Here is a 25,422-nt window from a genome sequence, read left to right as displayed (position 1 = left end):
ATAATTAATCTTAAGAACAATAAAGAGAAAATAAGAATAGAAATAATAAAAATAAAAAGATTCGTACTCGTGTTTGATGCAGCAAGACAATGAAAAATATAGCTCATTTTTATTTATATTTTTTTTTTAGCTAAAAGAAAAGAATTGCATCGAGCGAATGAATGAGCGCTTGGTTTCTCATTTGGTTCCCACCTCAATGCCCATAACTACTTTATTCATGAAGAATGAAAGTAAAATTCACTTACGCAGGGTATGCCAAGAGGAAAAGTCAATATACACTTCTAGAAGGTAGTATTGGCCATTTTAAGTAAAAATGTCCATTTGAACGCATGTCTTTCCAAAATTGATGTATAAAATTATTGTAAGAAAGAGATACTACCTTTTTCTGATAATTCATTGTTCAAGATGTATTTTAAAGTTTATGTAATAAATTTTTAAGAATTCCATCATTACAATAACAACGTACGAACCGTTTCGAATAGGACACATGTTCATATAAACATTTTTGCTTAAAATTATCACTAAAACAGATATTAACCTTTTTTTCTGGGACACCCTATATATATATATATATATATATTAAATATTCAGAAATTATTAAATTGTGTGTTTTATTTAAAAACTCACGACAATCTTCTATTTGAATAAAATGCCCACTATTAATTGGAAGAATTTTCTGACAAGGAAAGAAAGTAAAATTCTCTTGTTTACGAATGATGTCTAGGATATTCAAATTACTCCATTTATCTATCTTATTTAAAAATTTATGCAAAGTTATTTATATTAAATATTAAATGTATCTTTTTTTTATTCAAATCTATTTTAAGTATATACCAGAATACATTTTTTCTTATTGATGTATCCAGGTATATGAATTGAAATGGTAACAAAATCAAACTTAAGAAATATATTTGAATTAAAAATTGGACTTTAATTCTTACAGATTCATGAAATATTTTCTGTCTTTCGTTGTGCGGAATTTTATTTAGAGTAATAAATATATTTCTTAAAATAAATGCAACGTCATAATTGATATTAGTTGCAACATTTTCTATTAATTACAAAATATTCTTACGACTAACAATAAAAAAAAAATCAGGATTTATTAGATTTATGCGGTTTCTCTCTGGCCACATTCTAATGTCTTAGAATGTTTTTATCAGTGGCTGATATCGAGTTTTGTATTGTATGAATATTAACAACTCACCTTGCTAATTTTCACATGCTCGTCTATGTTGTGACCTTCAATCTGCGCAACGACATTATTCGATATCGCAATCATGTATATAGCTGAGAAATTTTAATGAGGGAAACTTGGTACATTTAATTTACTTGAGAAAAATATCATAATCCTTATGCAAGATCATACACGTGGAATCGTGCGTTATAAGCGATGTTTTTGTTTTGCAGCAAAATTGCGTAGGTGGAATCGACGATAAAACGATCACTTTAAAAAGCAACGAATCGCAATATTAAGTTCCCCAGGATAGGTGCAGCCGAAGGTCTTCGTTAATCGATCGTATAATATCGCTTCGAGGAATCTATAAATTTACAAGTTTGTCATTCTCTCCTTCTCCGTCAAATATAATTTTATTATTTAAGCTATTACCTCCTTTATTGCGTTGATAATCTTATTTTTTTATACTTTATTATATACTTATCTAATGAATATTATATTAATTATTCTTTCTTGGAAAAAAAATAAAATAACAATTTAAATTGTATTTTCTGTTTAATAAGATTTGATAAAAATTATATATTATATTAATTTCTTTAAATTTTTTTTTAGCAAGAATAAAATAAAGTAAAAGAAAATAAATTAATATTATTTTTATCAAATATAATTATATTAAATAAGAAGTATTTTTTAAATTGTTATTCTCATATCTTTTTTAGAGAAGAACAATTAATATGATTTCGATCTTCGGAATAAGATAGAAATATTCTGCTCGTTTTTACGCTGTTTTAAATGGTTTTTTAAACGAACACATTGAGTGATGACGCTATTACGAATGACATCACCTGTGCGAAATCATTGAGAGTCCGTAAGTACAGGTTTCGATATGTACGTGCTGGTTACGAGTTTTCACTCTCTTCGCACGACGGCGAAGGGAAAGGTGTCTCGTTCGGCGTCGTTTGCCATTGGTTGCCGTTTTCGCAAAACCGGCATTCGTAGCGTGTCGTGACGGTATTCGAACTTTTTCTTTACCGATTAATCCACTCTCGATTGACATAGCATTAATTGCACATTGCTTATCTTGACGTCCGATGCTAAGCGAAAACTGGTATTCAATACGCAGAGACGATATATTTTATCTTTTTTGGCCATATATTATATGTATACATACATACAATAGGTTTTATTTAAATTTATATAAATTTTATTGAAATTTATTTGCTATTTATAAGTCTTTTCTATCGCTACTCTTGGAGAGAAATTGCTCATTGTGTTCGTCCGCTGTCACTTTCTTATTTCTTTACCATTGTACGGAAGAGATCACCGTACGTTCTAGTGTGCGATATAATGCGCACATTACAACGGTTGGATTGTATTCCATCTTCGCACCAAAGGCAACGAATTAGCGTACCCACGACGGCGGAAGCCACAACTGAGCGAATCAAGTAGCCTCGGGTGCGATGACTTCATATCCGTCTGGTGATCTCGGTATGCAGTTAACCTAAGCTTGGTGCCACCGGCCGTACTGCAATTATAATATCTGCACCGCGATTTAATTAACGTAGTAAGTACATAGCAATGATTCTTAACGTGAGTGAAGATATAACTCCTCAAAAGTATAGATTGATAAACTAACGTAGTTATAACGTGGTTGTAGTTGTAAGAATTGATCAATCACAGTTAAATGAGGAGAATATATGATTGTATTTGATCAATTCTTACAATAATCATTTACAATTACGTTTGTAAATGTAATTGTAGGGTGAACTTTAAAGGTTAATAGGAGCCGATATATAAAAGCATATTTTTTTACTGCAAAACGAAATAAACTCCAAGCGCTAAGTTATTTGGCCGTTGCTATCATCATGAAAGCACAACTTTACTTTCTTTTTTTTTTCCGCACACTAAGCTCCCTTGTTTGCTCTTTCATTTTCTTCTCTTTTTTTCCCGAGGACTCGTTAACCGTCGGCTTGTTTCTCTAAGTGCTGGCACGCGTATTTGCAATAAAGGCATGATTGTGTGCTATCGATCGGGATCGTCTGTGCACTTCACCGTCTGAGAATTTTTACGCTCGCTTCTTTATTTGTTTTTAATCGTTTTGATTAAACTGTCAAATGTCTGATAATAATTGGATATCTACAAGCTTGACGTAAATGATGTAGATGATTTAGACATCTAGTACTTTCACTATTCATAATTTATGTCACGTACTTTGGATCGACGGATACAGGGTACACACCACTGAAGTGCAGGAAAAGAATGAAAAGCCGCGCAAGTAGGTCTTTTCCTTCCCGTCGTTTGTACTTCAAATGTTTTTATAGCATTCTATAGAAGATGGCATAGATGTAATGTATGATCGCAATTTGTCCCGAAATAACATCAGCAAATTGTATGATAAGATCGAAGTTGCTCGTAAATACATCGTTACGTTTGAAAACGCTATTAACGAGGAAGCAAATTATCATGGAAGTCGTTTTTTTTTGCTGACGGCGATTACGACATCGATTTTCCATCAGCAACATAAAAGGATCGCGCTACTATATAATTATCACATTCGAATCTCGACGTTACCACGTTTGGTCCATGAGAATCAAAAGCGTATCGATACTCGTTTCCATATCGATTTACGATCTGCGTTGCATGACATTTCAGCTGACAAAGAGCTTATTAATATGAAGACCTCGCTCGCTTATATTTCTAAATATTTATAATCAGTGCCGAACTCAGAATACACGGCCCAAATACCGGACCCACGCCATTCCATAAACGAGTTGTTTGTTCGTTAGAAATCCTACATATCAGTAATGCAGATGCAGATTGCATATCTCACAGCAACAAATTCTGTTTCCGCATATTTCTGGAACAACTATCTATTTATACGGAAATTAATATGTAAGTCTATAATTTAATTTTCTGGAATGTGTTTTTTTAAAAGATTCTGGATTTCGAAAAATAATCACCGAATCCAGTGTATTTGTATTTTCTAATATTTATGTTTTTATTAGTTTAAGATTGAAGTTATAGGATGCATTACTCGTTTTAACAAAATAAAAAGTTACAAATTTTTCTACATTATATTTGAAAATAATACAAAAAGTTTGGCAGTAATTCAGAATCTCGGTAAAAAATTATTTCAATAAGAAATAGACATGTTTTTTTAAAAGATAATTAAAATGGAAATGAAAAAATTTTCATTCAAACTATAAAATTATATTTTTAAATATAAATATTGTTAACATACTTTATTAAACTGTTTTGTTTGTATATAACATTCATTTTTTATATGGAAAGTATAAATTGCCAATTAGAGTCTCTTTTTGCAGAAACTATACATCTTTAAAACATAGATTATATTTTATAATTATATTTCTTAACTAACTAGTTTTTCGTATTCTGTATACAGTATCCAATCTTGCGAACGCTCTCATCTTGTTTCTCTCGTGTTCTCTTATCGTTATCATCGCGGCGCTTATCATCGCGCTCTTATCAGTTTCGCCCGAAATGTTTTACTAATGACGTTTCACTAAAAATCCTGCATTGCTCCGCTTCCTTTTTAAGTCCGTTCGAGGAATCTCGGTCTTTATCAAGGTTGCGTATCCGATCATGATATGACCTTGATATCGCGATAACCACCGCTCACGCATGAATTATGCACGGTACCGTTCGAGACCCTGACGAACGGGATGTCGTGGGACGCACATTAAGATATGGGCACATATTATATATATAATCCCGTGCGCGCGCGCGGTTTTGCGCCGGCGAAACGCAAAATCTCTAGAAAAGGAAAAGGAGGAAGGACATCCGACGACGTCCGGTGATGGAGGAGGAAGAAGCCTTCTCGTGAAGTCTTCGTCGATCATAATATCGAGCTTCACCGACGCGCGAAGTCGATCAATCCAAGAACGCATGCGCGATCAATCGCAGCTCGATGTACAGCGGGGCACATCAATGATCCCTTTCTTTCGCTACTTTGAGGAAATATGGTGGGAAAATACACGGCACATTGATGCGAGGTTTTTCGAAGTTATTGAAAATGATTGAATGGATAAAAAGGACTGGATGAAAAAAATTAAAAGAAATTAAGGCTGGGTTTTCATCACTATAGTTTAGACTTAATTTCATTTAACTTGATCATAATGTAAAATATTGCTATACTGAAAGAAAAGATTGGTTGCTGCAACCATTTAAATAATTTAGATAATATAATATGGCAAAGCATTTTTATATGGTTGCAGTAATCAGTTTTTGATTGTAGCATGTAAATTTTTAGTTGCATTAGCCTATTCGTAATGTCAGTATATGATTTCGATAGATTTACGCAATTAAAAATTTGTTGCAACCATATAAAAATGCTATGCATATTTAAGTTATTACAGTAACCAATCTTTTTTTCAGTGTATAATTCTAGCTATGAATTCTTAATCATAGCTCGAACTAAAACTGATGATTTTGTAGTAGTAACTTTAAAGCCTGGTTTTCATTTTTTTTCTGGTTAACTTGTGGTCAGACTTAACTTAATGATTATGTAAAAATTGTGTTTGTTTAGCTATAATGGCTTCGTAGTGATAACCTTAAAAAAATTATCACTACAAAACTATTATATTAGCTAGAAAAACACACAATTTTTACACACTTCAGGTTAAGTCTAACCACAAGTTAAAGAAAATGAAAAATTAGGTTTAAAGTTATTACAAAATCATGAGTTTAGTGATTAACATCACAGCTAAAAAAAATCACAATATTTACATAATCATCAGGTTAAGTTAAATGTAAACCATAAGTTAACTGAAAGATAAAAAAACCGGACTAAGTTACTCATTATTGAACCATCAATTTAATGATTGACCATGCTAGAAAAATTTTACCTTATCATCAGATTAAATCTATAAGTTATTCAGAAAATAAAAAATCGGACTTAAATGTCAAAACAAAATCTCTAATTGGAACAATTTAAGCTTGAAAATCTAAAAATGACGAACGCAAACATAAATGTAATTTTTCTGAATCAGTAAGAGGAAAAGGAGGAGGGGATACATCATTAAAACATCGCACCGTACATAGCGCGTCGCAACGAGGTGCGGGCGGTGCGGCGAAGCGCGAGGTTAACGCCAGGTGGGTGGTTGACGGTAGAAGGGAGAGCAGAAGAGTGCAAGAGGGGGAAACGTCTCTCACCTGTGCGCATTTCGTTGGCCTACTCTCGCCACGACGGCCGGATGCTACGCGGCGATCGTCCGGCGATCGTGTCGCGCATAGTTGCTCGTCCGTCATCAGTTAAATCATCATTCCCGATCGTCGCCGTCGTTCTTCATCCTCATTAGTGCTCGCGATCGTGCCGTACGCGGTCGGAGTCCGGCTGTCAATTCGCGCGACGTGGAAATCCAGGAAACATTGTCCGTCAATCGTCGCGATGGTGACCACTACGTCGTCGAGTGCGTGTTGACAAGAGCGAGCTGTCACAACATTCTCACCGCATGCTGCTGCAAATGCATTCACGCAAATGTTCTCGCATCCAATAGCTTGCTCTGTGCTGCCTCTAACCGGCGCGGTTCCGCTTTGTGACCGGCGTCTGGCTCTGGTTAACGTGCCGGCGTGAACGAGCTACAGTTAGCGCGGCATTTCACTCCGTTGGAATTACTGGAGAGGCACCGTCAGAAGCCAGCGAATACATTTTTGCAATTAAATAGTTTGGATGGATGGATGGATAGATCCAAATGGTTTTGCGACCAATAAAGAGTATAGCATAAAAGCACGTTATAGTTTGAAACGATTGTAGCTCAGAATCTTCCGGTGCAAAGCAGACGACCGTATCGCCGATCTTTCCCTGATTCCGAGAAACGTCAAAATGTTACCAACTTTTATTCTCGTCGCACGTTTAATTACATCTTCGATCTTCATCTTTATATTGACACTGAACATTGAACCTTGTGATAATATTGGATAAACAAGCTCGAAATCATATGATTATATACTTACAATTAGTGTTAAGTATACGATGTGAAAATATACGAGCACATAATTTTTGTTATTGTGACATTAAACATTGTTACATGATGTTTACATTGAACGCAAATTCTCGCGTTGAGCAAATACGAGAAGTTGGGCGGTTTTAACCTGTTGAGAATATATCAGGTGTACAGTCTCTGCAAAAAGTGACTAGAATTGGAAATTACTTTCCGTATAAAGATTAATATTACATATAAAATAGTTCAATGAGAGGTCAATATTTATGTTTAACAATACAATTTTATAATCGAAATAAAAAAATTGTCCCGTTTTATCTTAATTATTTTTTAAAAACTTCTACTGTCTACTTCTTGAAATACTTTTTAAGTCTCTTTTTAAATATTATGCTTAAGTCTCAAATTGCCGTTGAACTTTTTAAATTACTTTCAAATACAGTACTGAAAAATCTATAATTTTTTATTTTTCATAAGTTTTTCATTTTGTTAAAAAAAATATTATATAATATATTCTTAAACGTGCGCCGTGAATTGAATATGCGATGCAAGTCGTATTGTCAAGGAAAATACGAGCAGAGCGAGCGGTTTGGTGCACGCACGGCGACGCGGTGTGTCACATTGTTGCATATGTAAATGAACAAAAGTTGCAGCTCGCGAACGAGTCGTGGTTTGAACGTTCGAGAGAGACCGTTCAAGAGGAGAGGGTGGGAAGGAGGAAAAGAATATACATCCTGTGATCCATGAAAATGTCGCTCTATCGGTTCAGCAAAGGAGGCAGGCTGTTCGTGCAAGGCACGAGTGAAGACGACGGTCGTGATGGCGTTTCACCTAGCCCAACGGGATCGCGATCTGCCGACGATCTGCGAGCTATATATACGAAACGCCGATTGTCGACCGAGGTCTTAGGTAGTAAATCGAAATCGGGAAGATAGGAGGGAAAGGATTCGCTCTGACGATCGTGCTGTACTATCGGAGAAGCGCCTCGAGTCGCTAAGAGAGAGAGTAGTTCGCTCTGACGGTTACACGAGATAGAAGTTGACGTTACGTACACTGAAAGAATGGTTTTGCTAAAATATTTAAAAATGTTGCTAGATACAGACCTGAAAATAATTTTGTTGGACTATCAAAATAATTATGTAGACGCTCAAATTAATTGCTAGAATATCAAAACTTTTAAAACATTGTTCATCATACTTGAAATTCCTATGTTATTGTTTGGATGTTCTATCAAAGTTATTTTCAGACTTTTATGTAATTATGTAATTTTAGATATTTCAACAAAATCGTTCTTTCTGCAGAACTAGCTATATACATTGTTGAAGAGCACCCTAAATAGAAATCAAATCTATTGGCTATGTTATTAGGGAATTCGATTACTTGAATTACTCTAATGTAAAATCCATATTAGACTAGAAATTGAGGTTAATGATAAATTTGATTACTTGCACTACATTGAATTAGTACATATTGAGAATTATTTACTTTATATAAAGTATTTAAATGCAGTGGCATAATATATAAATTTTTGCCAATAAAATAATACAATCTTGTTGTTAAATAACGGAATAATAGGCATTTAATTTTTTTAAATATTTATATACTTTTACATTTAATTTTGCTAATCTGATGTAATAGTTTTTGCTTAGTCTGTACTAATCTAGTGTAATGCAAATGGCCTAATTTGTTATAAGATTGGATTGGAATTTAACCAATCAAAAGGAAGAAAATCAATCTCAGGTTTAGCTTTGTTTTAATTGCTTAAATTTCAAGCCAATCTCCAACTCTAGGATCTACTTAACGTTGCAAATGCTTTGAAACATTTTTTGATCAGTCAATTCGTAAAATTTTTTCTTTTGATTAATCAACGAAGAATTTACAGAGTTAACTGAATCGCATCCTTAGTCTACGGACATAAGATTACTTTAGACCTGTTCGTGTCACTTGAATTTTTTAGAAATTTTACACTTAAAACTCGGGAAGAGATACTTGTGTGTTGACTGTCGAGGAGTCGCGACGATTTTGTAAATAATTCAGTTAATTATCAATTAGCTGAAAACTAATCTCTCCGAGAGGGAGATTGCGATCTTTGGTTAATTGGTCTTTTTGAAGACAATGAGAAATTGCGAAACGTGTCATTCACATTTCCACATAATTATGATTTGCGTTTCCTGAAGATAAGAAAATAATCAAACGGTCTTATATAATAGAATATATAATTCATAACCTAAGAAATTATTCGCAATAATTATACGTCGCCGATTTCGAGTTATAATAGTGCCGGTATCACTGACATCGATATACTGCATACGGTTTTCCTACAAGTGTTTCTCCGACACCGGTTGTCCTTTCTCAGCGAGGTATAATAAACTGTTGCGTCACCGTGACTTAAAGAGATTCCCACCTCACTCGTACTAAATTCAGTTGCAGTTTGCCATATTCTGCAAAGTTAAATGTTTCTTTACTTGTAACAAGACATGCGTGTACAGACAATATCTTGGAGTGCTTGTAGAGAAAACAGCAATTAGACGTAAACGTTCACAGCGATGCTTGACAGCACTATTTTCAAAATGCATCGTCAGACGAATCCTTTTCGATCATACGGGACCGTTGCTTGAATCAACGGTTCTCTTGTCGATCAATATTCTGTATCGCTCGGTCGTGCTGCTTAGGTTCGTCGATCGAATCGACGAAAACGTCGAGACGCGGTGAAAATGGTACAAAGCGCATCGTCACTCGCATCGTTCGCAAGACTACGACTTTAACACGCGGCGAGGAACGTAGCGCTACCGAGGACCTCACCAAACGTGCTCATCCTAGATACTTGCAAGATGCTAGCTCGGCGACGATGACTGTAAGCCGGCACGTCCCAACGAAACCGAAAACTGTGCGGGTAAGCCGATCTTGCGTGGAAAATTCCATTCTGAACGATTCCATCTTTTATTATTATTGCCACTAATGTAGATTAACTTCAATCTTAGTTCAACTCACTCTTCATCTTTTTTCAATTCTAAGAGTTAAAGAAAAATGAAGCATATAAGTTGAACCGAGATTAAGTTAATCTACATTCGATGGAAACGGACATTACACGGAAAGAACAATGAAGAGATACTTCAACGATTGAAGTATTTTAAAATTTAATTAGATACGGATTTGAAAATGATTTTGTTTGAAATTTAAGTTATCAAATGATTTCTGTTAGTGATACTCACATTAGATTTTGAAAATAGACTTCCGCTGTTTAAAGAGCAAAAATTTTTATATTTTTGAGCGAATTTTATTTAAACAACAAAAACAGTTCTGCACAAACTTCATCTTATTTTAATAGCAATCTTATGACGGTAGTGAAAAGGTAAAAAATTATGCACTGATAGAAGGGATAATTATGTAGGACGTTGAAACTAGTTGCTAGAATATTAAAGTTATAGAATATAAAAGTTTTAGCAGCATTTAGCAGCATTGTCATCATCGCTTCTATACATATAAGATTACTTTAACGATCCAACAAATTATGTTCAAATCTGCATTTAACTAAATTTTTAAATACTTCAGCAAGATGAGACTATTCTCTCCGTAAATCATTAAAGCGCTGTCGTATTGAAGAAGATTAATATTGCGACAATTGATAGATCGAGCTATATATCATTGAAGAATCTCTTCGAAGACTGACAGATTTCTAGCGCATATGTTCATGGTTAAAGATAAGCTAAGCACAGTGATAGACATTTTAAGCAGCAGAGAGATTTACGTTGAAACTCATGGAAACGTCCGACTTAACTCTCGTCCGAAGGAAACGCTCTCTCTCCCATCGCAACGGATGCGTCGCCTTAATTAGGATTAATGAGTGGATAAGGTACTTGCTTCGGTCTCGTAGTTACCGTTTTATTTAATCCGCTATTTTGCCCCTGCAATTAATCCATGAAAGAGACAGTATTTTTCTCTCCCGTTCAAGCTGTGGTTCTGTTAATCGGCGACACGAAGAACGAAACTCTGCGAAAAAAGTGGTTTCTACTTATTTGTCGTTACCGCTTTCGACGTTACTCAAGCGTGACAGACGAGATTTACCAAAGAGACTGGAGCCGCATCATATATCGGTGATAATGTTTATTGAACGTATCTTCGTACTTTATCCAATATTTGATAAATCAAGTTACGTGACGATCAAAGGATTTATGCCTGAGTATCATCCTTGCAACCTGTTGCTGCAAATTGCGTAGACTGGGAAAACAGATGGTACAGCCGCGAGGATGGCTCATCACTAAATAACGCATATCTCGTACGCGCGAGCGCGAGAAAATCGCGTGATGACCCGAATACTAATGCCGGCTTTTATCAATGCCAATGGCAACGATCTCAAATGGTCGCGATCTCGATTTAAGTCTTGGTGCCAATGTCAAGTCCACTGCAAGTGGCATAATTTGTCTCTATTATTTGACTACTTGAGCGAGTTTGGTAGCCAGCCAGACGAATGAAGTGCTTCCATCGTTAAACGTCCAGGGGAGATGAAGTATGAAGTATCTCATAAATATCGCGGTTATGAGAATTGTTTCTGCATAATCATATAATTGGAGATCTTTTAAAATTTGACAAAGAAAAATAAGCGAAGATCATATTTGATCAAAGCACGTCTCAATGCATAATAATATTTTTTGTGTGAATTTTATCATTTTTAATTTAATTAAAAAAAAAATACGAGTAAGAGGGGGCTAAAAATAGGAGAAAAAAGCTTATCGGAATTTGCATCTTTAAACAGAAAAAGTTTGTGTGGTATTATTATTAAAATAATAATAATTTTCTGAATGATTTTATTCATAACAACTGTATCAATAGATAATTTTATGAGCTGATATTTTTACGTACATTAAAATTGACTTTTGGTTCAATGAACTTGACGTAAATGTAAAAGTACGTTAGGTAACAACAACACGTAATTTCTGATAATTCGAGTGTATGTAAGCCGGAAAATACAGGAAGAAGATCTTTACTGGAGCGATATAATATGTATCTATACACGAGATAAGATAATCCTTTATGACGTGGGAACGATTTCTTATCCCAAAATAGACAAGAAGACACATTTATGACGCAGCGTTCCATGTTTCTAGAATTATTTTGTTAATTAGTTGAATTGTACTACTGAAACAAAATTAGTGAATACTAAAGATTTAAAAAAAAAGGATAAAAAAGAATAAAAAAAAATTAAAATATAAATGCACTATCCGATACGGATTTTAGTGATGAACAATTTCATTTACAGACTCATTTTCAGTAATAAAAAATAAAAATCACTTTTTCGTGGTCTAGAAAAAAAGTTTAAATTTGTCTGACAAATTTGTTGACAATAATAATATTACTTTCGATATTATAATCGATATTCATATAATTGATAGTCGATTTTTATATAATATTTACAACTATTTTAAATAGATACAATATTAAGTTATCACGTTAAGTTAAACCAATCAAAGAGCTGTATTAGCATTTTAAGACATTACTTAAGACAGTCTTGAAATAAGAATAGATTATGAATACCGGTCTAAAATCGATTAATTCTGTGATCAATGTTCTCCCGGCGCCGACCGTTCAAAAGCAAAATGTCAATAGTTCTTGAAAGGTTGCAGCTTTCAGTTTCCATTAACGTTCAACCGAGAAAATAGAACTATGGAAAGTTGCAAATATGCATTACATAACGCGCACAATTTTAAGTTAAACTGGTATATAGTACTGATACATAGCTTTCAGATGTAGAAGTGTATATTCATCGAGTGTTACTAATTAAAGGTTTTAAAGACTATGCTATTCTTTAAGAATTTCCCGCTCTAGCTTGAATGATCATAGCGAACATAATACCGTAACTATTTCCGCTATTTGTTGCAAAGGCATCCGAAACGTCATATGAAATGATACATCGAAGGGCGAACCAGAATCTATTTCCATTATATTTGCTGCATATTTTAAAAAATATTTATTTTGTTATTATTATTTTGTTATTTTAAGAAAATATTATATATTTTCAAAAAAAATCTAATCTTATTCTCTTCTTTCTAGATATCGGACATAGTGGTCGGTCAGGAACCGAACGTAACAGCGCGTGAGGCCCTTTTGAGATGGGCTCGACGATCGACAGCCCGATATCCTGGAGTACGAGTGACCGATTTCACCTGTTCTTGGAGGGACGGTCTGGCTTTCAGTGCTCTTCTTCACAGGAATCGGCCGGATCTGGTCGATTGGAGAACGGCGCGTGCAAGCCAGCCGCGAGAGCGGCTCGATCGGGTCTTCTTCGTCGCCGAGCGCGAGTACGGCGTTACGAGGCTTCTCGATCCAGAAGGTAACGACCGATTATCGAGTTAGTTAAGCTCTAATTGTCTCAATAAAAAAATATATAAATAGAAATTAGACTGACGAGAGTAAATCAATTAATAGAATAATTATATATAATATTTTTGGTCAAAATAAAAAATCGTCAACTTGCAGTCGACTGATCGTTACCCTCATCATGATTTGTGCATCATGTAAATTCGAGGTAGAGAAATACTGTGATGTGTGTTTGTGTCACAAGTTTTTTTATCGTCGTTTTATCTTGGGCCACTTTTGCGGTTTCTCATCTTACAAAGACGTCTTTCACGGATATAGTCCTACCTGGATTTCTCTCGTTTATATATGCTCGGTGCATGATGTACAGTTCCCGCAGGTTCTGGCATTGTAACGATGTACGTTCTTTCTGGTCACGGTTACCTGACCAGAATCGCTTCCGGTCTCGATTCGTACACCGTAACGTCGCGCCATCGGTAGTCGTCGTAATTATGCTTTCTATACTTGCGTCTTGCAGGTATCTGACATTGGTATCAGGTTGCAAGGAAAAGCGAAATGTATCTGCGGATAATATGTCCATGATTCGATACGACTTGGATAGATTTTTACTGGATTTCTTCAGTAGAGATGGATAGATAACATATGGAGTTTTAATCTTTCTATCATTAATTTATTAGCGTTAATAATAAAATTACTCTTGTTTTTAAGTATTAAAAGATGATAAAATTGAGAATTATATATTTAACTCTTGATTATAGCAGTGGATCATTTGAAAGCGAAAGTTTTTGCATGACTGTACAATCTGTGATTAGTATTACAAGATTCTAAATCGTAGATAAAAAAATTTTGAACCTTCTTCTACCAATCGCCATAAGACTCATTTGCATTCCGAAGTTTACTTGCATTCTGTATTTACTTTTAAACAGCTTTAAAATTTATATGTACCTAATTTTCAACTTAGATATAGTTTTCATAGCTGTAATTGAGGGGATTAATAATTTTATTAAGAAAATTAAAAATAATTTATTACATGCATTGTGTGACTTTATGCAAAAATTCTTTTGTATCCTGTACAGATGTTGATACCCCTGAACCGGACGAGAAGTCCTTGATAACGTACATCTCTTCGCTCTATGACGTGTTCCCGGAGCCGCCGGCCATTCACCCTCTGTACGATGCCGAGGCACAAAGACGATCCGCGGAATATCGTGAGCTTGCGACTTCTCTTCATATGTGGATCCGCGAGAAGATGGCCCTCATGCAAGAGCGATCTTTCCCGCCGACTTTGATCGAGATGAAGAAACTAGCAGCGGATAGTACGAAGTTCAAAAATGAGGAGGTACCACCACGATACAGGGACAAACAAAGATTGACATACATTTTCCGAGATCTGCAAAAATATTTCGAAGCGGTGGGCGAAGTGGACATGGAACCAGAACTACATATTGATGTCATCGAAAAGAATTGGAATCGCCTAATAATGTTGCATCAGGAGCGCGAACAGGCTATTATAGACGAAATTAAACGGTGAGCTTAATTATTATAATATAAATATTATAATATTTATGTATATAAATAGTATGAAACGCATATGTCGCACATTTGTCTGATAGAAACGTAATATTATTTAAAAAAATTTTTTAAGATAATAGGAAAAATCAATTTTCTATTCTTTATTGAAAAAATGCACACAAAACATTTGTAACTCTTTCAATTTGCCGTTAGAGATATTATATGCATACTCATATATTTCTGAATGTGTCTTTGTACGTTGACAGACTCGAGCGACTGCAACGACTCGCCGAGAAAGTGCATCGTGAGATGAAAACGACTGACAACAGATTAGAGGAGCTCGAGAGACGTGTGGAGGACGAAGCACGCAGGCTCGATCGCCTTCATCCTTTGGAGGCGAAACACGCGGTGGACCTGCTAGAACAGGATATACGCAGCACAGAAACCCAGATACAGAATATATTTACCGATGTGCACACCCTTACGGAGGGTAGATACAGTCAGGCGCCTGAGCTTCATAAGAGGTAAAATATTGATTTTTATCCTCGGAATTATGTTGAATTAAAATTTCATATTCTACACTAAAAAAAATTACTAAATTTTAATAAATATTTGTTTGAATGGTACTAACTTATGATAAATAAATATTTATTAAATAAAAAATAATTAAATCACATACATTTTATACCAAAAATAAGTATATTTATTTTTAGTAAATATTCATCTAGTACTATTAAGAATAATATTTATAAAATTTAATACCTTTTTTTCAATATGAAATATCAATATGTAAAGAACCATCCATGTGTAACATGCATGTCGACTCTGTTTTCAAATACTAATTACATTGTTTCCACTCTCGTAATCTTTGCTAATGAGTGAAATATTAGCGCGCTTTCCATCACCAATAGCTTTCGAAAATTAAATTATGCATGTATCGTGTTTAGACTTTCCAAAGATCTTGGAACATGTTCAATATCTTATTAAACTTGACAAAATGACTTTTATCCAAGTTTAGCACATGTCTTTAAAATGACTAAATAGCTAATAACATTTGTTGATACAGTATTGAATGACGCTTCAAGTCAAAATAATTAAATTTAATGTGACCCTTTTGTCACATTAAATTGATAAAACATATGTCTATTCGTTTCAGAGTACAGAAATTGCATCAAAGATGGGTTGTACTACGATCTCTTCTGCATAGACGTCTGGTACAACCTCTCTCTGCGGTTTCCTTCCCTGTGGAGGAACGTGTTGTCACGAAACATCGTACTACCGTCCATGAAACACGATTGGTTGATACCAATCCACACTTCCGCGCGTTACACGATTGCATAGATTGGTGTAAGAGCAAATTGAAGCATCTACAAGAAGCTGATTACGGATCGGACTTGCCTAGTGTGCAAAATGAATTGGATGTACATCAACGAGAGCACAAAAACATCGATCAATTCAAAGCCAAGGTCGACAAGTGCGTGCAAGCAAAGAACAATTTCCATGGCGAGGAACTCACGTTGTATAGTCAGCATCTTAACACTCTGCAGAAACTTTATGCCGAGCTTCTTAACGTATCGAATAAGAGGCTTTCTGATTTGGATACCCTGCACGATTTTATACAATCGGCTACTGGCGAATTGGTTTGGTTGAACGCCAAAGAAGAAACAGAAGTCACGCGCGATTGGAGTGACAAGAACCTCAATGTGCAGAGCATTGAGCAGTATTACGAGGTTAGTCATTATCGAGCATTTCTTTCTTTTTTTTTTTTTTTTTTTTTTTTTTTTTTTAGAGAAGTGATGAAAGTCCATTTTGCGGTTTCTAAGATCTACTGATATATAGTGTAATCATATCTGCGTTATCTTTACAATATGTGATACATGACTCTTATTTAGTTGAATGGGATTAATAAATTGAAATTTTTTTCTTTTTGTGAAGCAAACATATGGATCTGGTGTAGAGGTAAAACATTCAATGAAAATTCTTATATTTTTTATTCTGATCTAATAGTTAATTTTATTAGATATTCTTATTTCAATCTTTAGTTATTATAAACATATTTATGTATTTATAGATTTGAAATTTTTAATAAATTTAATATTTTATATAAATAATAAGATATTTTATTTATTTGTAGTCTTTGATGAGCGATTTGGAGAAACGTGAGATACAATTTTCGGCAGTGCAAGATCGTGGTGAGGCACTTGTTCTTCAGCATCATCCTGCGGCAAAAACGATCGAAGCTTACATGTCCGCTATGCAAACTCAGTGGGCTTGGTTATTACAACTCACTCTCTGTCTTGAAGTACATTTAAGACACGCCGCGCAAAACCAGCAATTTTTCAAAGAAATTCAGCAGGCCGAACAGTGGATCTCCAAACAGGACGAAACGCTGAATACCGTTTACTCGCAATCCGATTTCTCATTGGACGAAGGAGAACGGCTTCTGAAGGGCATGCAAGAGTTGCGCGAGGAGCTTAATAATTATGGTGATCACGTACAGAGACTCGTGGAAAGAGCAAAGGACATCGTTCCTATGAAGCAACGCAAACAACCAGTTATGCGACCGTTACAGGTCACTTGTATCTGCACTTACAAACAAGTCAATGTGAGTATTTCTTAATGTGGAGAAGTAGAATGCACTGCATTTAAATATATATATATTTCTCATTTATTTCATTTGTGTAGATGTCCATCGAAAAAGGAGAACAATGCACGCTGTACGATAATTCCGGCAGAGTTAAATGGCGCGTCAAGAACACGCAGGGAGTGGAATCTCCTGTACCAGGTGTCTGCTTTGCACTGCAACCTCCCGATAAGGAAGCATTGGATGCTGCAGAAAGATTGAGACGACAATATGACAGAAGTGTTGCTCTGTGGCAACGAAAACAATTGAGACTAAGACAAAACATGATATTCGCGACTATTAAGGTAGTCAAGGGTTGGGATCTGCCGCAATTTTTGGCGATGGGACAAGATCAACGTACAGCTATCAGAAAAGCACTGAATGAAGATGCAGATAAGTTACTATCCGAAGGAGATCCGGCGGATCCACAACTCAGGAGATTGAAACGCGAGATGGCGGATGTTAATCGACTGTTTGACGATTTCGAGAAGCGCGCCAGAGCCGAGGAAGAATCGAAAAATGCTGGACGCATTTTCAACGATCAAGCGTCTTCGCTTCAGCAGGCACTCGATGAAGCCGAGCGAGTACTGAACGCGCGCATAGCCGCGCCCTTACCTCGAGATCTTGATAGCTTGGAACATCTCGTATTGCAGCACAAAGACTACGAGCAGAATCTGCAACGCTTGGCGCCAGACGTGGAACAAATGCAACAGACATTCCGCGGAATCACTCTGAAGACTCCGGCGATGAGGAATAAACTTGATAATATCATGAGCAAATGGAGTCACTTGTGGAATCTTAGCAGCTTGTATGTTGAGCGCTTGAAATGTGTTGAAATTGTGCTATCAAGCCTTGAAGAAAATACGACGGCAATCTCTGAGTTTGAGATTAAATTGGCTTCCTTCGGCGAATTACCATCGGACGTAAAGGGTTTGCAAATTGTATTGGAAGATCTGATGGTTCTTCAGAATGCTATCGCACAGCAACAAGTGTCAGTAGATCAATTGAATGAAGATGCGCATAACGCCAGACGTCTTGTAGAGAAATCAAGGCCGAATCATCGAGGTCCGCACGGCGACATGGACAGATTGGACGCTGAGGTTAACAAATTAAACGCGCGATGGACGAATGTCTGTGGGCAGCTGGTCGACAGACTACGCAGTGCCGAAACAGCTTATGGATTGGCACAGCAATATCAAAACTCGTATCAGAATGAGGTGGACTTTGTCGATGAATCATATGGAAAATTAGAGCTGGAAAATACAAAGGTAGCGTGAACGATTTTGACAATTTCATATTACTCTTGTCAATAAGATCGTTAAAATAAATTTTTATGGATTTAGAACTTGTTGAGCAAGGTGTTGGATCGCACGCCGGCAATCGAAGCGGTGAATCTCACGGGCGGTAGATTGATTCGTGAAGGGAAGGTGAGAACACGTGGATCGTAATGTATAATTCGGTGCTAGTAAGCCTTATAGGTAGCCTTAGCTTACGGTGTGAATGCTTGCATGAATGGAATTCTGCGTGTGTCTTACATACAGGTCTCATCACAATCTGTTGTATGCGCCTCGAGATTTTCAGAAATTATGCACGCGACGAATCTTTTTTTCATTTAGCGTTTCGTCGAAGTGGCCGCTTTTTCTGGAGTATCGAGCGAGCAGTAGCAAGACGCATCAAGACGCGTTGCATCTGCTGTATATAAACATGAATGTTCCTTTACAGTCAAATTTGTGCTGCTGTCTTTTTCCACCGTCTTCTCGGGGATGTGTCTCGTCAATTTTATAACGGTAAAAATTCTCTATTTGCGTCCGGGCCCAGTGCCATTAAACGGTATAAACCATCTTAACCGCCATTCATTAAGTAAATATACTCACTTATGTAACACAGCGGGGACGATACGATCTACAGTCAACGCGCATTTGCAATATCACTGGCCTTTCTCTCCTTTTTAACTTCAATAGCAACCTTCTTGTTAACACAGTTACATCAAAAGCACGGTTGAATGAGCTGCACGATCTCGTTTAGCGGCGATTTAGTATCGATTTTTGTAAATGTTAGATATTGCATATCGCTTAAGTGCTTAACATAATATAATTGATATTTTCCCGAACCGTTGCAATCGCAGATAACCCAGTGAGGTATAGCATGCGCAGCAGTGAGGTGGAACCTGACCGATTAATAGGGAAGTTCGCGAAAGTACATAACGAATACTTCTAATTATATTTCAGCATGAATTAGACATATTTCTGCTCTTTACCAATATTAATTACAGCGCGATTTCATTAATCGCTGCTTATCCTTAGCGCGACTATGAAGTAGTCCCGAAATTATTCCAAACACATTTAAATTAACGTACTACCCACGAAAGTAACCGGCAGCTACCATTAACGCATCTGTTTACCGGAAATACCACATTGGGTTGTCGAAAAATCAGAAAAATCACGGCGTAAATCGCGCGGTAACATCGCGCGCGATGGTCTCAGCGCCTCGTCTCTCGCTGTCGCTTTCGGAATCGCTAACGGTAATTGCCGCACACACATACACCGATCTAATTACACTAACCATAACGGACTAACCGGAAACCCTTAGATCTACGGACAAAGGCTCCGAGCGTTCAAAGAACAATTGGAAGATATCTGCCCGTCGTTGGACGCATCGGTGAAGAGGCCACGAAGAGATTCCGTTATTACAGTCGATAATGTTGCGCGCGATCTAGATATCCTGAACCGAAGATACACGACCCTCGTGAATCTGCTTGAGGAGCGAGTCAGGCAGTTGGCATTACTACATCCTGAGGACACTTCCTTACAGGTGAGTTTTTGCATTGTTTTTCTTCTGTGATCTTAAGATTGCACCTCTGATAGTAGACTGTATGATATGTTTCTAGAAATAAATATGAGCAATATCTTGGATTCTTTGGTAGAAGAAAAATAACAATTTTTCCTTAAGGCTTCTGTTTACTCACTATCTCAGATTATGACATCATAATCGAGAAAATATACAATAAAAGTTCTTGCAAGTTATAATACGTATAATATATATATAAATTACATAATGTGGAATTATATAATGTGGAAATAAATTATGCATAAACAAAAACAAAATAAGTTATGTTTACAAGTTATGTTTGTGACTTAAAATAATGATATATAAAGAAACAAATATAATTTAATTTTTCGGAATAAGAAGGTAATTTTCATATTTTAGAAATCTATTCTATTGATTGCAAGTATTGTTTTATTCGAAAATATTTTTATTCAAATATTATTTGCAAAAATTTTTATTGCGTGTTTTCTCACATTTGATGTCACAATCTAGGATAATAATGATGAGTGAATAAGAGCCTTAATACGTCGTTTGATATTTTTTTTTAGAAATTTCCATTCGTTACATAAAATAAATTATTCATTGAATAATTTGAAGTTGTTCTTCAGGAGAATTCATTGAATAATTTGAAGTTGTTCTTCAGAAGAATATACCATAAACCGACATATGTAATTTTTCAATCACTTATTGAGCAACTGAGGCAACTTAAAGGGCCGCAGGCGAAATGCCGCCGGATATTTTAGATTAGATTTAACCTTCGCTACGTGTGCTGTGTTGAAATGTGAACGGAATTAATACCGAACTATGGCAAGGCTTACAATTTGCATTGCTGATGGGCATACATCGAGAATTCGCGAAGTGAATCCGCTATTAATCCTTGATCGTAACACTTTGATGTTTGGTGAACGGCTCATCATCGCGCGATAACGAATTAGAATCATTTCTAATCACGCGAAGGTGATTTACTACGTCAAAGTTGCTCGGGATACGAATTTCGCATCGATCCTCGCACACAGTAAGAGAGGATGTTAATTTTCATTAGTAATGAAGTAGTAACGATGTTAACGTTAAATATGGCGTATGTTTTTCTATTATATGCGTATACAAGTAAAACACTTTTTTTAAAATAGAAGCTAATATATGAAATAAATACATTGAAATAAATATTACTGAAAGGTATATATACATATATATAAACATCTCATTGAGAGTTATGTGAAATAAATTTATGAGATAAATGTATGAAATATATTTACCTCAAAATAAGATAAATTTGAAATAAATTTGAGATAAATATATGAAATAAATATTGCTCATTTGCTACAACATTAACACAACTCAAAAAACGAAAATAAATTTGAATATTTTGAATCATTAAAATTTTGTAATATTAATTTTGAAATGCAATTTTGATGTAATAATTAATTATAGAAGAATAAAATTATGTTTTTCCTTTTTCCTTTATATTCCTTTATATTCTTTTTCTACAAAAAATTCAAATTGACAATTTCTGAGTTGTATCATAACTTACATCCATTTTTTATCAATGAACAGATTAACTTTAATCTTAGAATTTATTCTTTATCTTTTTCTAATTCTTAAAATTGGGGAAAAAGATAAAGAACAAGTTAATGAGATTAAAGTTAATCTACATTTGGTAGAAATAAATATGAGCAATATATGTATACATGAAATAAATGAAAGTAAAAGTGCGTTCAGTTTTCAACATGCTCCCCGAAGGATTTATTGCATGTGACAAATTCGATTGAAAGGCACGCGTGTGGGCTTTTTGATACAAAACTAGGGAGGCGTATCCTCCGAGAAATGACTCGATCGAGATTGTCCTCGGCCTCGACAACCGCGTATATAAGCTGAAATTAATGAGCGGCAATGAACGAGCGCTCTCATATCGAGAATCCGTATGTGTGCCCACATCTCCCGCAGGTATAATTATATTCGGAATGACGACGACATCAGAAATAGCGACTATTTTTCTCGGTACCATTACGCGCCTCGCCCCTCATCGCGTATGAGCCGGAAGGTGTGAATACATTTTTTTTGTTGATTTTTTTTTATTGCAACCGGTTCACGTGCGTTCGTCATCGTTGTCGAGATTGTTCGCTATCACGTTTGTCACGCTGATACTTCGAGGTCAGTCGGGATCAAGTGAAATAGTCGTTTTAATACGCGACCGACTTTCGCCTTCGATTAACAACGGCTTTTCATCTTTCCCGCTAGTCGTGCCGGTCTCGTGCGAGGATCGATAGACACGAAGACAACGGCACGAAAAAGCAGTGGCGTTTACACCTGTTGAGGCCCCTCAATGTATTGGATGATTATGTTAATTTAAGCTGAAAAATGAAAATGAATACACGTATATTAGGCCCGTATCAGAGATTGAAATTGAGATTAGTTTGGAATAATAAGTAATTAATCCCTTTCTTTCAGTATTAAATTCTTTCAGTATTGATTAATATTGGATTTCTGTAAAAGCAGAGTTTGCGGATTTTATTCTCACAATTTTTTTCTTAATATCTTCTCGTCGCGTTATTTTTTTTAATATCTTGCTTTGACAATTAAAATTTTCAATTTTGATTTGCAATAAAGCAGTTAGAAAACATAATACAAATAAATTGCAAACTTCTGTTGTGATGAATTGAACGAGAGATAAGATCTTGGGAATATCCTTGATTTTTAACGCATCGTTTATCATCGCGATATAAACAGTGTATTTACGATTCCGAGGAGCACTCGTGTGTGACCAGAAATATTAAACGAGCTACGAACGACTCGCGTCAGATAGCAATTGCCGAAAATGCAAAATAGATTTCTCCTCGAAAGTGAAATGAAGCTGAGTTCGAGATTACGTAATCAAAATTAATGACGGCCGTTTAGAAATCCACTCGTTGAATCGAGCGAGGTCGATTTTTGACAACTCGAGAGGAGAGTCCCGGGGTCTTAGAACAGCTTGAACGAATTGCCAGTTAAGCGCCCACGCTTAAACGCGCCACTGGATCGAGATGTGCGTCGGCGCCACCACTCGCGTCTCCTCCGAGGGCCAGCGTCATCGAAAAAGAGAGAGACGAGTCACTGCAGTCAGAGACTGTTGGTTGCGCGGCTGACCGTATGCTCGTCGAGCATGCTCTTCGCCGGTCGCGCAAACGATTAGAGACGTCGTTGTCGTGAGCGATAGGAACGCGAAAGCGATTTCGTTCCGACGTGCTCTGATGAGCGATCACGATGGTCGTGCGAAAGGTACGAAAGGCCGACGCATATCGCGAAGGGACGGGCGTCGCGTGCTTCGGAAACGAGATACACCGGTACCCGTCAGTAAAATCGGATACCGGCGATATCCGATTTTCAAACGTGTCAGAAGCAAGTGACAAATTGACAAGAGGTTGATTATGAAATAATTTTGTCGCAGCAAGATGTGCGTTCTTGAGGATGACGCCCATAGGGTGTCGATCGAGTCACATGTTGGCAGCAACAATCGTGAAACTGCACGTTGACTTTTGTCCATTTCTACCAATCTAGATTAATTATAATTTCGATTTTATACATTTTATCTTTTTCTTATTTTTGAATAAAGATACAAAGTTAAATCGAGATTAAAGTTAATCTAAAGAATAAATATTTATCGCATTCGCGATTTTAATAAGTGGAAACCACGGAATGAAGTTCTTAAGTCTATTTTGTTATTTGAGTATTATTTAATTATTTGATGAGTTTTTGTAATTATTGTAAAATTTGACGAGATCTTGGAGCTGTTAGTTAACATATGCCAAAATGAGTTGAAGTGTAATCATGTGTGTTTCTTGCGTTCTGTGATCCTCAAAGAGGTAACGGATTAGCTGCAGATTCTCTACAAACTTAATCTGTCCAGAACTTGACACGTTTGAAATCATTTTTTATTGAATAACATGTTTTATAATTTACATTCATATCATAAATGCGTTTTTTTAATAATAAATTTTTATAATAAATTTTTTTAATAAAGACGAGAGAGAGAGAGAGAGAGAGAGAGAGAGAGAGAAAGGGTAATATTTTTTAAATTCTGAATAATATAACTTTCTTGTCATTCAAATGTATTCATACCAAGAATAATATCAAGATTATGTTTAAGGAATTCTTTGACGAACATTACTTATCCTTTACTCATCCTTTACGATGCTCTAAGTATCTGGCGATATTTTTGATCATTCTATTTCCGTTAAAAATAATCGAAAGCCACTTGCTTAATTCAAATATTCGAACGTGCATTCGAATAAATGAATATCTCGTGATCGATGTTTATTATGACCACTAATATCTATTACTTTATTGTTGACATTCAAATTTATGAACTTATATATGCTACTTTATTGCCGACTTCTATATTCGCGCTCGGATTTCAATGCGTAGTGCAAATCTACTTTTATTTAATAAAATGAATCACCAGAGAGTTATAAATTTTTATTTATCTCGGCATATACATTACAGATTGAATGCTAAGTGATTCGTTCTTACTTCGAAATTAAGTGAGAACAGAAATATTTGACAATATGAAATAAAATATCTTTAAATATATTTAAGATTAATTTTTATTCGTATGTATATATATATATATATTAATATATAGATATATGTGTATTAATTCTTACATACAGAATGCAATGTTCGCCAAACTTTTCATGATCATTCAACTCGGCCGTTTCTGATATACGTTTCTTATATGCTCTTATCAGTTCACCGTTGTACAACGCGATTGATTAGGTACACCGTTCAGACAAAGTAAATATCGTACACTCATATTTCTTATCGATAGTGCAATTTTATTAAAACTCGAGTTTTGTAATCAAAAATGTCTACACGAATTAAACATATGTTTGGATTGCGTACATTTGCACTGCCTTATACTGCCTTATACATTGTCATTTTTTCGTATCTTGGCGTTTTTAAAGTCGACGTGCCTAATAGCGGATTCTTATTTTAACGCATGTACAGAGTGACCCAGAAACAGTTCGATATATTTAAGA

General features: G+C 35.6%; 1 protein-coding gene across 23 annotated transcripts in view; it reads left to right on the top strand.

Annotated features, from left to right (window-relative positions):
* Nucleotides 1-25,422, top strand: part of LOC108691951 (microtubule-actin cross-linking factor 1) — a 103,752-nt gene that overhangs the window by 37,184 nt on the left and 41,146 nt on the right. For 19 of the 23 annotated variants that reach the window (XM_018199921.1, XM_018199930.1, XM_018199924.1 and 16 more), the window contains 8 exons: nt 13,183-13,462; nt 14,523-14,973; nt 15,225-15,482; nt 16,115-16,688; nt 17,093-17,563; nt 17,644-18,849; nt 18,925-19,008; nt 20,171-20,392. In XM_018199921.1, coding sequence (XP_018055410.1) covers nt 13,183-13,462; nt 14,523-14,973; nt 15,225-15,482; nt 16,115-16,688; nt 17,093-17,563; nt 17,644-18,849; nt 18,925-19,008; nt 20,171-20,392 — 3,546 coding nt within the window. Of the gene's footprint in view, nt 1-6,374; nt 6,607-7,781; nt 8,044-9,806; nt 10,028-13,182; nt 13,463-14,522; nt 14,974-15,224; nt 15,483-16,114; nt 16,689-17,092; nt 17,564-17,643; nt 18,850-18,924; nt 19,009-20,170; nt 20,393-23,537; nt 23,663-25,422 lie in introns of those variants that run through there. The other 4 variants (XM_018199939.1, XM_018199933.1, XM_018199934.1 and 1 more) reach the window with 3 other exon arrangements.

This window comes from Atta colombica, unplaced genomic scaffold, assembly GCF_001594045.1.
Source record: "Atta colombica isolate Treedump-2 unplaced genomic scaffold, Acol1.0 scaffold55, whole genome shotgun sequence".
Taxonomy (NCBI): Eukaryota; Metazoa; Arthropoda; class Insecta; order Hymenoptera; family Formicidae; genus Atta; species Atta colombica.
Note: the sequence above shows the minus strand (reverse complement) of the source record. Positions and strands in the feature narration are given on the sequence as shown.